Source organism: Strigops habroptila, chromosome 21 (assembly GCF_004027225.2).
Source record: "Strigops habroptila isolate Jane chromosome 21, bStrHab1.2.pri, whole genome shotgun sequence".
In the NCBI taxonomy this organism is placed as follows: Eukaryota; Metazoa; Chordata; class Aves; order Psittaciformes; family Psittacidae; genus Strigops; species Strigops habroptila.
Genome location: NC_044297.2, coordinates 4,321,823 through 4,336,309, shown reverse-complemented (window position 1 = coordinate 4,336,309; position 14,487 = coordinate 4,321,823). Strand labels below are relative to the sequence as shown.

At 40.1% G+C, this 14,487-nt stretch overlaps 1 protein-coding gene across 4 annotated transcripts; it reads left to right on the top strand.

Annotated features, from left to right (window-relative positions):
- The first annotated feature begins 415 nt into the window (after positions 1-415).
- Positions 416-13,884, top strand: CDCA2 (cell division cycle associated 2). Of its 4 annotated transcripts, none has more exons than XM_030510221.1 (16): positions 416-471; positions 1,300-1,893; positions 2,384-2,514; positions 3,105-3,258; positions 4,047-4,249; positions 4,900-4,978; positions 5,831-6,045; positions 6,409-6,493; positions 7,000-7,220; positions 7,680-7,758; positions 8,386-8,438; positions 9,298-9,438; positions 10,202-10,376; positions 10,821-11,035; positions 11,398-12,256; positions 13,253-13,884. In XM_030510221.1, the coding sequence occupies exons 2-15, from the start codon at positions 1,365-1,367 to the stop codon at positions 12,220-12,222; spliced, it is 3,105 nt and encodes a 1,034-aa protein (XP_030366081.1). In that variant the 5' UTR covers positions 416-471; positions 1,300-1,364; the 3' UTR covers positions 12,223-12,256; positions 13,253-13,884. The 4 variants fall into 4 exon arrangements, with proteins under 4 accessions (XP_030366081.1, XP_030366082.1, XP_030366084.1 ...); XM_030510222.1 differs by lacking the exon at positions 416-471 and adding an exon at positions 658-733 and having other exon boundaries at positions 3,108-3,258; XM_030510224.1 differs by lacking the exon at positions 416-471 and adding an exon at positions 658-733 and having other exon boundaries at positions 8,389-8,438.
- The last annotated feature ends 603 nt before the right edge of the window (positions 13,885-14,487 follow it).

Here is a 14,487-nt window from a genome sequence, read left to right as displayed (position 1 = left end):
GGAGAGGCGGGGCGAGGACGGGTGGGTAGGGAAACGCCCCCCGGGCGGGCTGCAGCCAATCAAAGGAGGAGTAACGCCCCTCATTTGCATAAAGCGTGAGGGGCGCCGGAGTCTCGCCCCTGATTTGGTGCGGGCTGTCACGTGGGCGCGGCTCGTTGCGGATTTGAAAATAGGGTTTCAGTGCGTCGCCAAACGCTGTGATCCCTCCGCGGGTAAAGAGACAAAGAGTTCCCCGTTCCCGGGGGGCCCTACCGGCGACCGGGGAGGAGGCGGCCGGGGCTGCTTCTCCTCACGACCCGCTCTCATTCTGTGCACCTTTGGCCGTGGTGGGCCGTGAGCGCAAGGGGGAAGGCGACGAGAGTTGTGAAGGCGCGGAGGGATACACGGTACTGCGGTTCGGTTTGAACTCCTGAGGCGGGACCGGGCCGGTGGCTGAGGGGAAGCGCTGGGGCGGGCGTGAGGGGGGCCGCGGTAAGGTGGGGTGAGCCCGGGTGAGGGTGAGGGTGGTGGGGAGCGCTGGTGAGGGGATATAAAGGAGTGGGGAGCGGTGGGAGGGTACCTGTGGGGTCTTGAGGGGGGAGCGGTGCGCGCTGAGGGGGAGCTGTGGGCGCTGAGGTAATGGGGGTGAGTCCGCACGGGGAGGTTCTCCCTGTCACAGGCACCTCTCGTTGGTACAACCGGGTAGATGGAGGCACCGATTTCTAGTGTGGACTTCAAACAAGTTGTGCACGGGGTATTTAACAGTTGAATTCTGTTACACAAAGTGCGGGGAAAAGATGTATATCTGTGGGACCAAAGTTTCAGACTGATGTTATTGAATTCTACATGTTTAACTTAAAATCAAAGGAGCTACATGCAAAAAATGTCAGCGTCCTAAATGTTCTGCTTCATATTAAACTGCTAATATTTGCTGCAACACTTAACAGCAAAACGAATACAGTGTGATCATAGAATCGTGGAATGGTTTGGGGTGGAAAGGACCTTAAGATCATCTAGTTCCAACCCTCTGCCATGGGCAGGGACACCTCACACATACTTTGTCCTTAACATACTTTATACTAACATGAAATTGAAGTTTGATAAGGAGTGGAAGCATAGTGTGAAACACTTCTGCTGTGCATATTTATAGTGTCTTTTTGTGTCATTTCTGTGGAGCTTTCTGGAGATAAGGCTCTCCCTTTCCCCTCACTGTTAAACACTTTGTTGAAGGTAAAAACCTAGATTGGGTAGAAGTTTGAGAATGGTGGCCAACTCTTGCTCTTACCCAATACCTATTAAAATATCTTTTTTTTCTTTTAGGTAGGTGCGTGTAATTATAGGAGAGCAAAGGCTGACTGAATGTTCCTTAAAATAAATCACTAGGAATGCGCGAGCGACCTAAGAGTGTAAATGCTCCCCTGAAAGTTAAAGAAAATGAGAGTGTATGTCCTGAAGAGAAGGAGGAGGCCTCTTTCTGTGATCTGCCAAAAGACCAGAAGATTCACAAAGTGACTAAATCAAAAGTCATCAAGGCATCCAAGAAGGAAAATGTCAGTGATGGGAACCAAGCGCAGTTGCAAGAATGCACCCGGAGATACAGCACAGGCCTTGAGAAGGAATCATGCCACAACAAAGAAGAGTATGGTAGCTGTCAGCATACTCAGAGCTTTTCTGATACACCACCAAGGGATGTGGTTGGTGAACCTCCCTTGCCTTTGAACAGCAAGGAAAATTTGTCACAAAGGAGGCCTTTTTCTTTGGGTAGTGAATGCTACTTGACACCTAATAGGGACAAAGCAGAAGAATCTGATTATGGAATATCACAGAAACAGAGGAAAAAACCTGTTGATTTTGCAACTGTAACAACTGGTGAATTTGGGATTATTCAAGAAAGCTTCACTATACCATCTCTTGGTAAGGCTGGAGTGCCTAATGACAGTTGTCTTCCTTGGAGGGGTATCTAGGGTTCATCTAGTCCAACCTCTTATCAAAAGCTTCAGTTCAGGTCAGGTTCTGGCTGAGTTGGAATATGCCCAAGGATAGGACTGTGATATGATGTTGCTGTAATTCCCTATTGAATGTTTTTCTGTATGGTTGATTAGGTGTCAGTGAGTTTCACAAGACAGTAGCAAGACAAATTCTGCAAATATTGGTAGACAGTTCCTTAATTACCAATGGGAAAAGCAAATAACAGCTCCTCAGTTGGTACGTAGTTTAGTTAAATATTAACTTGCTTTTAGGAAGCTAATTTGGTTTTGCTCAGGAAGGATCCTTGAGCTGAGCAGCTAACTGTAGATGTTTTCATAAACTTAAATCACTCTTAAACAAAAATGCCATTTTAAAACTTTAGGTATTCTTCCTCCAAAAAGTATTTGTTTTGTTTTTTTTCCTGTTCCCATCTCAGGGAAATCTCCAACTCCATTAAAATTTAGCCGAAGGTCAACAATTGGAGTACGGGGGTCACCAGAAAATAACGCCCTTATTCAGTACCTTGCCCAGCAGAGAAGCAACAGGAAAAAAACAGCTTTTGCACAGGTGAGAGTCTTTCTTTCTCAAATACCAACATATGCTGGCAGCAAGAGAAGGCAGGTGTCCGGAAGAAGCCAGGAGGAACAACCATGGCCTGAATTTTGTTGACTTCCCTTGGACACCTTATGTTAGAATAGAGGTATGTTAGAGGTGTTCTTTGTGCAGAGTCTGGAGTCTTCTCTCCATGTCCAGCTTGCTCGTATGTTTTAACTTGTGTGCACTATAACCTATATTTGCCGTGCTTGATTTTTGGCTGATTAAAGTGTTGATAGTTTAAAGTGAAGTAAATGCTAGCATAAATGTCTTGGTTTATAATCAGACCTCTTCTTAAAGCAGCATAGACTGTCAGAAACCTAATTATGGATCTGTCCTGGGTTTAGAGGGACAGATTTTGAGAGGCAGTAAAACTTAACAGATTTCGCAGTACACTTCCTATTTTTGCATATTTTTACCACACAACTCAAATTGAAGCCAGATTAAATATAAGATTCGCTGCTTCTCAGAGTTTCTTTTGTGCCAAAGTGCAAATAGAAAGTAATAAGCCCATGTCATCTTGGGGAAAGAGACAAACCATCTTGCGGTTAATTTTGTTTCAGCAGGTTAGTCCTTTTAAACACGAACATGTCAGGTCGTTGAAGGACAAGATAGATGCTTTTCAAACATCTTTTAAATCAGTACAAGAAGCTGAAGGGGAGACTGGCTCCTCTGGACCGTCACACGTGGATGCTACTTCCCAGGGAGCAGGCTCTTGTAAGTTGGTTATGTTTGTGGTCAATGGTTTATTTTAAACATGAGGTCTTCCTTTAGGCCATAAAGTACTAAACTGCAAACAGTTAATATAAACAACAACAAAAAAATGCTCCTTTGTAAGGTTTGGCACATGTTTTGTGTTTGTTTAAACCCATCGCATTTCTTAGTTCATCCTGAATAGTGGTTTCTCAGAATAGCCCCAGAAAAAAAAACCAAAGACTTGTATTTTTTGGTAACTGTTTTCTTCGGGTTACTTTCTAGATTTATACCCTTTAATGCCTAGTGAAAAGTAAATTAGTGTTTTCACACTTTTTCCATGAAACTGAGAATGGTTTTCCTGACAACTGGTTTTAGCTGTGGTAACTGTTATCTCTCTTGATCATGATGTACAGACTTGTTTAATAACTTTCAAGTACAGTGATTTTAGAAATGCCATTACATTACTGAGGTGTGATATCCTTATTAATGACAACAGTAAGTATTGCAAAAGCAAGTCAGGGCAGTACTGTGCATTTATTGTGAGAAGATGGTAGTGTAGAACAAACTACAATGCTTCTCTGGTATTGATGGAGCTAGTAACATTTCTATGAAAAGAAAAAACTTGCTTTGTTTTAAAGATTTGGTTATTTTTCAAAGTAGAACCTAAAAATGCACGTGTTTTCTTTTTCCTGACTAGAAAGTTACCAAGCTTTTTCAACCTCACCATCCTTTTGGTGAAGAGCCACAATAAGAGCATTCACTGAAAAATCTGAAGTTTGTGCTTTGTGGTTTGTTTTTATCTGATGCAGCTCAGAACAAAGTACGTTTTACAGAAGAGCAGAACCCGGGTCAGTGCAGTGAAAAGTTTGTGTCAGGTGACAATGGAGGTGATGTGAAAGAGAATCCAAGACAAAATTTGACCAGCAGCAGTAAGCCTGATACCAAGATCCACAGCATCTTGTCTTCATGCCAGGATGCAACTGTCACTGAACCTGCTGCTGCTGTTTCAAAGGTACTTTATAATATACATGTGGGCAAAGAACATGGAGAAAACCCACAGCAAATCTCCCTTGCAAGATTTTCACGTCTTACTTTATCAAGTAAAAGGAAGTAAAATCTGGCCTGGGCACTGATCTGTTTGGACGGGCAGTGAGCGCAGCCTAACCTCAGCCATTTCTGAGGCTGTGCTGGGTTTTCTTGCACGTGCAAATGCTCAGCATGGGTGCTACAAGCTGTTCTAAATTCAAATATGTGAAGATGGGGTCTGTTCTGCTATGTGTGTCCTCTGCTGTGATCCAGCAGCTTCTGAGTTGTTAAACACCTGTGATAGTGCAACAGTTGTATGGAGGATAGGAAGGAACTTCCTAGACTAGTGATTAAAATATACAGGTTTTTCCTTCCATCTTGTTTTCATTTCTGATATCTAATCCTTTTAAGCATTTAGCCTTGGTGTTTTGGAAAAAAATAAGTTCAACACATGTAGTGGATGATTAAGAAAACTCAGAAATCTTTGTCTATGGGATTAAAACCTCTCCATAGTTAATTCTATTTTAAAATGCAGCAATTGCAAGTAGTTTTTTTTTCTTTATCACGTTGCTTGGTTGTGTATATAAATAGATGCTACGTATATACATATATAAAATCTTGTAACTTTTTCTCTAGGAATGGGTTTATGAGCAACATAATCCTATTGAGTCGTTGGAGACTGTTGTAATTAAAGATGTCTTAGAAACAGGCCATGGTAAGAGGATTCATCACTATTACAGTCTCTGTTATATTCTGATTAGAAAGTAAAAATACTTAGAATATTTGCAAGGAAATGTTTCACAAGCAGTCATTCCATGTCTGTCATTTTGTCTACAATTCACAATGCAGTAGAAACCTGATACAGCTTTGACATAAAGGCATAACACTGAAAATAATGATCTTGTCAAGTACTGCTGCAGAGGAGGCTCAAGTCCCAGTTTAAAACTGAATTCGGAGCTCGTTCAGTACAACTTAGCATTAAACATGTTTTTACTTAAGCACAATTCATAGGAAGGAAATAGCTTTTATGAGAGGAACTGAAATATTTGGAAGGTGGGGTAGGGCCTCTTGGGTGGTGTGTTGGCAGTTTGATTCTGAGAGGAAAAGCAAGCTTAAACTGACACACAGGCAGGGGATAATTGTTTGGAGCTTCCCTTAATTTTGCTAGTCAGGCCATTTATAGTGAAAAGCATAGCTGAGTAGTTCATGCTTGTGAAGGAGAGGGGGATGATAATGTAGAGGGGGATGATAATGCATTCTCTGTGTACATTAGAGAATGCATATTTTTCCCCCCCTCAATTTCATGGATGAGAGAGAAATCCTTCTGTAAAATGCCTTTTCCTTCTGTAGGGCTCCCTTTCTACCTTTGTATGGTTTGTAAATTTCTCAAAATATGAAATGTAAATGTAGCGCAATGATAGCAGAGATTTGGAAACATGGATTTTTTGTTATGTTGATGCATGGACTCTGTGGACATGTGTACACTTACACTTCATGTTGCTGATGGTAAAGTCTTCTCAATGTTATTTCAGTCTTTAATTGTCATATTTGTCTACTTGCTCTAAAGATTCCAGTTGTGAGCACATCACTAAAGACGTGACAAATAACGTTATATCAGATCTAAGCAGAAGGAAAGTCAGCTTTGCAGAAGAGCCCAGCCTGGGAATGTGTGATGAAAGCAAGGCAGCAGTCACACCACAACACACGGGAAGGGGTTCCCTACGTGCGCGCAGACAGAGCGGCTCCCTCTTGCGATCCGTGCTGAAGAAAACGCCGACCAAGGTGGGTTAACTGACTCACATGGAGTTCTAAGGATGAACTTCTGCGGTCATCATTGAACTACCAGAAGCTGAATCGTTGAAGATAATTTTTACTAATTATAATGCATTTTGAAATAATTTAATGCTCTCATGGATATCTGTTTGGTCATCTTGGAAGCTTTGCTTGAAGCTTTCATGGTAAGAGAAGGTCCATATTATGTTGTTGAGTTTTATTCATTTAGAAAACAAGTAGGTTTTTGTAAGCACTAGGACTAATTATTAGATGTTGCTTGCAGAAGAAGTTATTTTCGCTTTTGATTTGCATAAGGACAATATTTTAATTAAATGGTATTGAATAGATGATTGTATTATTTGAATTTGATAGGAATACTCAAATGTGATTGACAGTGGAGGAGGTGAATCTCTTGCAGTCTCCAATTGTGCAGAAACCTTTGAAGCAGTGGAAACAGGTCAGATTCCCTTTTTGGTTTTTAAATAGGCAAAGTATTACGTGGCATCATAAGGCTTTGCCTCTTTGCTAATTCTGAAGAATTATGTGCATTAACTGCCACTGAAGTAGCTCAAATGTGGCATCCTACTGTGTGAAGGAGAAAAGGTTAGCAAGAAAAATAATGTCTATTAAAAGAAACTAAAAAATCCCACCCCAAAACTTGAGAAAGCCTCTAGCATCAGAATAGAATCTCCTGGTCTTCAAGACATTTCACACTTGTCAGCTGGAACTTGTGGAACAGCCAGTCATTCCTAGTCTTCTTTCTTCCTTAATTCTTGATACTGTAGTAAAGCTATACTGAAAATTCTGGTGGAATCCCCAAAACATATAAAGGTGGTATTTTGCGGCTTGTTTGGGGGGTGTGATTTTTAAGAGAACGTGAAGACCCATAAAAAGCCCTTGAAAAGTCTCTGCTCTCTGAAAGTTCCAAGTCCACTGAGCAGCCAGTGTATTTTATTACAACAGAGAAAACAGAAACGTGGAGCTCTAAAAACCCGAAGAAGAAGAGAGTCACTTTTGGAGAAGTCCTAAGCCCAGAAATATTTGATGAAACTTTACCTGCGAATACTCCACTGCGCAAAGGAGCAACCCCAGTCACTCATCCAGGCCTACAAAGCAACAGCCCTTCTGCAAGGCCAAGTCTCCTTGAGGAACCGTTCCCCCAGCCGAACTTTGATTGCAGCAATGTAAGGGTTTTGTTGGAGTTTGGGGTTTGTTTTTAAAGCCATAAAACCAGCCTCTTGGTCTCTCTGAATGTTCAGGTTTGGTTTATTTTTTTCCCCAGTCTGCTTGGTTTTGAAAAGAAATTGCTAAAATATTAAAATAGAGCCTTCTGGAAGCTTTAGAATAGCATTGAGAACTTTTGCTTTTGGTTTCTGAGTTGTAAATAGCATTTTGGCCTGTAGAGCTGTTTAAAGTTGAGTACTGGTAGCACATGAAATGTTTTTCACTTGGCTAATTCATAGACTTTTGATGCTGTCTTTTGATACTGTATTTCTTTTTGCCATATATGGCAAATGAGCTGTCATATTCTTTAAGGAAAGAAAGTAAAATCACCTGGCTGTTCCAAGCACTAATAGAAAAGGAGATTTTCAATATATATCTGGTATAGCATATTGCTAAAATTAACTTTTTTTTGTTTAAAGGAATGTATTGAGCCTCTTCAAGAGTCGCTGGAGTGTTCTGTTGCTGCAAAAGACCTTTCACCTGTTGAAAATGCAGAAGGTAACCACAGCTTGGTTTTTTGTCATTAGATAATACATCTTTCTGTCTCTGAAAACTGAGATATGACACAGGTTGGTTTGGTTTTATACAAAGACATCTATTTCAATCGTGCTAAAATGGAAATGCTCTTGCTTTCTTCTAGTGGTCTTTGCAGTAGCTGCAGTGTTTACCTGTTCTTTTGGCTAACTGAAAGTTATTTGACCTTGTATTCTTCTCTGAAAGTGGCTGATCTAATTAGGCTTAGTGCTTTGAATACTTTGGCTTAGTATCTTGATTCTGATATTGTAATTTTGGAGGTTTTAACAGCAAGACAACAACAACAAAAAGCTGAAGGGGGGTTGTGCATGTGTATGTATATATCTCAATGGAAGCTGTGTAAGGGCTTTGTTACCAAATCCTCACCACTTTTGTTTTCCTCTGTTTTGTAAAGCAAGCTGTAAAGCTTTATTTTTTTTTTTTTATCTTGCCATGTTTGATAGAGCTTAAGACTGTTGCTGGTTATTCAAGACTGAGATGAGTAAACATGCTGTTCAGAATGTTGGAAATGATACGATACTTTCCTCAAAATGTGATTAACTTTTTGTGTTGAAACTGAATCAATAATCTTATTTTCTTCATATATAATAGCAGAAAGTGACAAATCTGATGTGACAAAAACTCATTATTCTACGAAAAGGAAGGTGAGTTTCTTTAGTGATGATGTTTGTTTCATTTTTTTAACTTCTTCAAGCAGAATTGTTACATTTTTACCTCCTGATGCTTGTAAGAGTTTTACAGCCCTAGGTACGAGGGTTGTGTATATCCGGGTATATGGAGATATATTATGTTAATGCAGATAGTATCTTAAGGAAATCTCATTTTTGAGTGAAAGTGGTTTTCCAGTTATTAAAAACATTTTTGGTTACGGTCTGATGCTTAAATTTATTACTTTTATTGATTATTTTTTTTTCCAGGAACTTTCTCAAATAGTCTGACAATATTTAGAAGATTTATTCATAGGCAGTCATTCATAAGATTAGGGTCTTCACTCATGGGAATCTAAAAACTTAGAATCACAGAAAATTGAGGAGAATGGAAACAAAGTTTTCAGTCTAATTTTTCTATGTGGTTAAATTTCTTTGAGTCACAGGAACACGAGGTAGAGGCTGATAAAGTCAAGCTGATTGTGCAGCCTGTGATGACTTCAGGTATTGCTGAAAATGTGGTTCCCAGCCGAGTGCTGAAGCTCTTCAGTCCTGTTACCCTGGCTGTTAGCCAATAAGGCAGACGCAGTATCAGATGGGAATCTCTTATAGCTGAAGAGGAACGTTTTCTACTTTCTCATTAGAATCTTCTTTTTGTACAAACAGGGCTGTATTGTTCTATGAGTGAAGACTAGCTCTATAAAGCTTTAATTTCCAGTTGTCAGTGTCTAGCTCTTACAGCATCATCTATGAAATAAGACTATTGCAATGTGATTCTTGTGACACATGAACCATGTTTTCAGAATAAGCACAACACACATGCACCCAACAACTTCAAATTCATGTTCTTCAACAGTGTAGCACCATTTCAGAGGGAACCGATTTCAGCATCTCAAAAGCCACAAGTACTCAGAATGCTAAGGATACTCAAAATCCAGGAAAGGACAAGGTTCAAAGACAAAGGAACGCAACCACATCTGCTGCCAAAAAGGCACAAGTAAGTGTCAGCCTGTTGCAGCTGGTGAATTTGCCTTTATCTTTGAATTTGGACACTCAATCCAAGTGTCTTTTCTTGTGTGTTCTAGTGATTATTTTGATTGTTTTAGTAAAGGTTTTCTAAAGAGTGCTGTTTCCTATTGCTGCCAATATTCTCTTCTTCAGGCCTATTTTGTTTTCTTACACTTACTGCCACACACCTCTTGCTTACTGCTTGTTAAGGCTGACTAGCAGAGTTTTGTAGGGCAAAAAGAGAGTAAAGTACTTGCTTTCTGGAGGTGAAAGGGGGGGTGTATGTCACTTTCCAGGCTCAAGGGACAGAAAATGAGTTAATGGTGGTTCTTACCAAGTGTATATAGTAGTAGTTGCTGAACTTGCCCAGTTACATGCTAGTTAAGTATTGTAAAGGTGTGAGACTCCTGAAAGATTTTTGCTTTCATGTGTTGGAAGGGAAAGCATGTATTCCTTTTCAAACTAAGCGTGAATGAAGAATCTGTAGTTTTGAGCTGAAGGATTAATTTACTTGACTTCTAGGTTTGGATAATGAAACACAAATCAGATCTCCTATTGGAGAAGAAATTCTCCTTTGCTTTTTTTTAATTTTTTTTAATGTTAGTTGGCAGATGGCAGAATGAGCAGAACCTTCATTTTAGGGAAACAATTGTTACCCATCAAATTCCAGTAATGGTGTCACTTGTTGGAAAAAATTGTACAGGAACATCATAATTACACTGTGCTGTATTCAGCCTTCTCCATCTTTTCAGAAAACAAAACATACAGGCTATGGGAAAAGAAGAAAGAAAAAAGTAAAAAAATCTTTATATGGGGAGAGAGAGATGGCTTCTAAGAAACCTCTTCTCAGCCCTATCCCTGAAATTCCAGAGCTTTTCTCTTCTGCCTCATCTTCCAACTCAACAAAGGCAACTGCGTTTTTTTCAGGTAACGTGGTTTTGAGTTTTGTTTTGCCTTGCTCTTCCTGGTCCTTCTAATGTTGTATTTCAACAGTTACTTAGCAAAACTGTTGAGGGTTGAGTTCTGTGCATACGTAAAGAGCCCAGGATATATTTTTTTACTTATAATTGCTTCTATAACAGTGGAGTCCCGAGGGTCTAACAGATTGACAATCTCCAACTGGATAAGTTTAACTCCTGTTGGACTCAGTGTAAAGCTGGCTTTGACTTGATGCTGGTATTTTCCTAGTCTTTAAGATTGGTAAGTTGGGCATGAATAGTGAAGTGTTTTTACACTGGTTCTGTGGGATGGTTGTTTAGAAGGTTACTTGTATGTAAATAAAATACTATAAAGCTTTTGTTGTAATATTTAACAAAAGGCTTTGTCCATTCACCATTAGAGTCAAGTAACCACATGTTTATTCCAATCCAGAGGATGTGTTTTTAGAGGATACCAAATCTGGAAATGCTGGCAAGGATGTTCAACAGAAGCTGGTGGCTGAAGGAATAGGAGGGAAGAACACCCATGTGGTTCATGCATCCTCAAGCTCTGAGGACCTGGATGCAGGAGAAGCCAGCAGTCCCAGTGACACGGTGTTCCAGGTGCCAGAGGGTGATCTGGAGTCTGTGTCTGGCAGTGAACAGGAGGTAACTGATAAGCTTAAGAATACTGCTAGAAAATCAGAATTGTGCTTGATGTTGTTGGATAAAACAAGTAATGTTTGGGGGAAGGAAAAACTTGAGTGATTCACTATTGGAACAGGCTGCCTGGAGAGGCTGTGGAACCTCCAGCCTTGGAAGGAGAGATTCAGAACTTAACAAGGCTTCAAGCAACAGAAGTTTAGTCCCACATCCCAGCCTGCAGGATTCAGTGTGTTGGTTGGGGTGTTTTGTGAATGAGGAGACTTAGCAGGAAACCAGTAGCATGTATTTAGTTGTCAGCTCTTTGGAACCAGGTTTTTGTGGGTTATGTTGGCCTATATTTACAAAAAAATATTTTCTTTCCCCAGTTTTCAAACATTGTGCCAGATGCAAAGTGTGGTTTTGATACATCTGACTCTTTCCAACAAGGTGAAGAGACTGCATGTGTAAAAGAGGCAAAAGAAAGTGGTTCCTTCATAGAAAATGAGAAATTACAAGGAAATCTCCTCGATGAGGCAGAGCAGCTAACAGGGCTGGAGTTTCTGCACCAACAGGACATGAGTGAATATGCAGATGCCCAAAGAACTCAGTGTCCAGAAAAAGATTCTGCAAGAGGTGGTCCACAAAGAAGAAGAAGAAGAAGCAGTGCCATGTGTTTCCTTCCTGTTGGAAACTGTCTTCCAGTTTGTTCTTATAATGTGGAAGAAATCTTCTCTGCTCCTCAGCTAAAAAATGACTCCTTAGAGCCTTTTAGAAAGAAGAGCGATAACAGTGGTGGAAAGAGAGTGAGGCGCAGCATGAGACTACATAAAGATGCAGAAGTTGAAGGACTTGCATGGATTCAAGTACCCAGTGAGGTCCAGAAGAACCCTCCCCTAATAGCTTCTGCTTGCAAAACCAGGCGAACAATAAGTACGTCCACCCTTACAGAATCTGAGAACATTCACTATAAAGGACAAAATCTTCTCCAGTTTTCAGCACCAGGGAAGAACAGTGGCTCTGTTAATCTTGCTGATGGGCCTTGCAAAAGATGGAGGAGGAGAAGCATGTCTGTACTCCCAGCTCAAGAAACAAGAACTTGCTCTCCAACCCGAAGAAGGAGCAGAAGACATTCTGTATATAGGAAGGACAGAAGTAACCAGAATCATGATGAACAAGTAGAAATACCTCTTGAAAATAACTCTAACATTTAGTGAGGTTTCAGCTATCTGACTGTGTGAAGTGAAGGTTAGTATTAGACTCTTATGTTCTCTCTGTTAAGTGCTGTTTTCTTCTCTCTCTCACTTACATTTCCTTACTGCTTATTTCTTTCTTAATTTTTCTGGAGAACTTAGAAGTGATTTTTCTTGTCTTGATGCCTAAAATGCTTGAAGATCAGAACTGTGTGGAAGACCTAGTTTGGCTCAGAGCATTGCTCTGGTAGACAGTCATGGCAGTAATCAGGAGGATAAAAAACTTCTATGATGAACTGACTTTGACATCACCCCTTTACTAGAGTCTCCATCCTTGCTTACATGTTCTCAGACTTTGTGCTGTCTACAGATCAATAGCAATGAAACACCGCTAGTATTAGAAAAAACCTCAACAAATAACCCCTTTTCTCTGCAACACCAACTTCAGTCACTTCACGAAGGCAAAGATTAATAGTTCTTATATAGAAGGATTGCTCCTAAGGGCTGGTGAATTTGGTTGCAGGTAACACAATATATAGAATTTAAATAACATTGACGTGCATTTGCACACTTGTTATTGCAGTCCGGGATTTTCTTGCTAAATCTTTACACCTGCGGTACCTGCACAGCAAGGTGGGATTTTAGCCCTTGGAACTTAGTTGTAATGGTTAGACTGGTTGTGTTTAGCAGACCACCTTGCTCCACTTGCTCCACTCAACTGCGCAGTGAGTATAGGAAGCTGCTAAACTGGAGATGTGTCAGCAAACAAGTGACTCTTGGTAAAGAGGAACAAATTTGATAGTTCAAAAAGACAGTCTGTGGTGACAAGTTACTTTCTAGATGGGGCTCACTCTTTTGAAAGAACAGGATTCAAGCTGAAGATTTTGTTCTATTTTTGAAGTAGATAAAATGTGACTTTGTCTTCAGTAGTTAAATTACACTGTTGTAAAGTATGCCCGTCCAGCTAGAATTGTTTGAAGTGTTGATGTTTCCCATGTGCTTGAGCATTCCTTATAAATTGCTTTTGAAATCTGCATGAATTTTTTTCCAGATTTCAAAAATATCCAAAAAAACCCAACCCCTTGAGATGCTCTGCAAATAAGAAAGAAATCACTTCTGGCTTGAAGGAGAGGAGTAGAAAGCGGGGAAGCTGATACCATCTTCTGAAAAGACTTTGCTTTACCTTCTGGGCACGAGCAAGGGTAGAGGTCCTATAAGTAAGGCTGAGTTTTGTGTTAGAATTAATGAATTCTGGTTTCTGCTGGGAAGGTTGGGCACTAGGGGAAAAAAAAAAAGCTTTTAAATCTCTGTTGTATTTAACATTAATTTAAAAAAAAATAAATTGGTTAAGGAGAGTGAAACATTCATCATACAATAAAGCTGTGCTCCATCTCTGAGTGTATCCAAGCTTTGGTGTATGTGTACTAAACACAGTGCATATTCTCCAGTAGTTGACCTGTTGTCTTGCTGTTTTCGTTTTTCTAGTCTGAACAATGTAATAAAAAGTGATGACTGTAGGTGGTCTCCTTGCACATTTGCTGTTGCTTTCATTTGTCATCCTGTTGTGTTTCAGCCATAGTGAAATACCTGTGCCAGCTTGAAGGAAATAGCTTTCCATTGCAAATGATCTCTGCTGTGACCTTGGTTTTAACGTTATTGGTGTGGAATAAAATACTTTATGTACTTGGGTGCTTTTATAAAGCTTAAAAGCAAACAGAGCAGTTTAATTTTTATGCATGTTTTACTTTTCTCTACAGCCATCATCAGTTTTTCCCCAAGACAAGAGCTCCTAAAGGCAACTTGTAAGAAACTTCACTACCTAAATGCTGTTTATCTTATGCGGCTTTAGAAACATTACTGAAGTTGTTGCAGAGTCATTTTGGTTGGAAAAGACTTGTAAGATCAAATCTGTTACCTGGCGCTGCCAAGTCACCACTAAACATGTACCTCAGTTTCACATCTACACATCTAAATACCTCCAAACCCAGTTTTCTTGATGTTTTATTTGGGGGGTTTGCTTTGTGTCTCAGTGACTGTTTTAGACTGGGAGAGGGAAGGGTCATAGTTCCTTGAGTTGAACCGGTTGCAGTGCAGTCTGTTGGCTTACCAGGAGAGGGCAGTCTGACATGAGCTTTTACGGTTTAATATAACATACAAGTAACGTACTAGCTAAGGTTCAAATCTAAAGCTCCTGGAGATTAAAGCTAATAATAGCTGCTCCTTGAGATTAAAACTAATAATAGCTGCTACTTCTAACATTAAAAAATCAAACCAGCAGCAACTGTG

Bases quoted from the DNA above. Each gene is read 5' to 3' on its own strand.
- CDCA2 (XM_030510221.1), top strand. From the start codon at position 1,365: ATGCGCGAGCGACCTAAGAGTGTAAATGCTCCCCTGAAAGTTAAAGAA. The intron at 4,979-5,830 runs GTAAGAGGATTC...CTTGCTCTAAAG, and splicing joins TGTCTTAGAAACAGGCCATG to ATTCCAGTTGTGAGCACATC. The intron at 7,759-8,385 runs GTAACCACAGCT...CATATATAATAG, and splicing joins ACCTGTTGAAAATGCAGAAG to CAGAAAGTGACAAATCTGAT.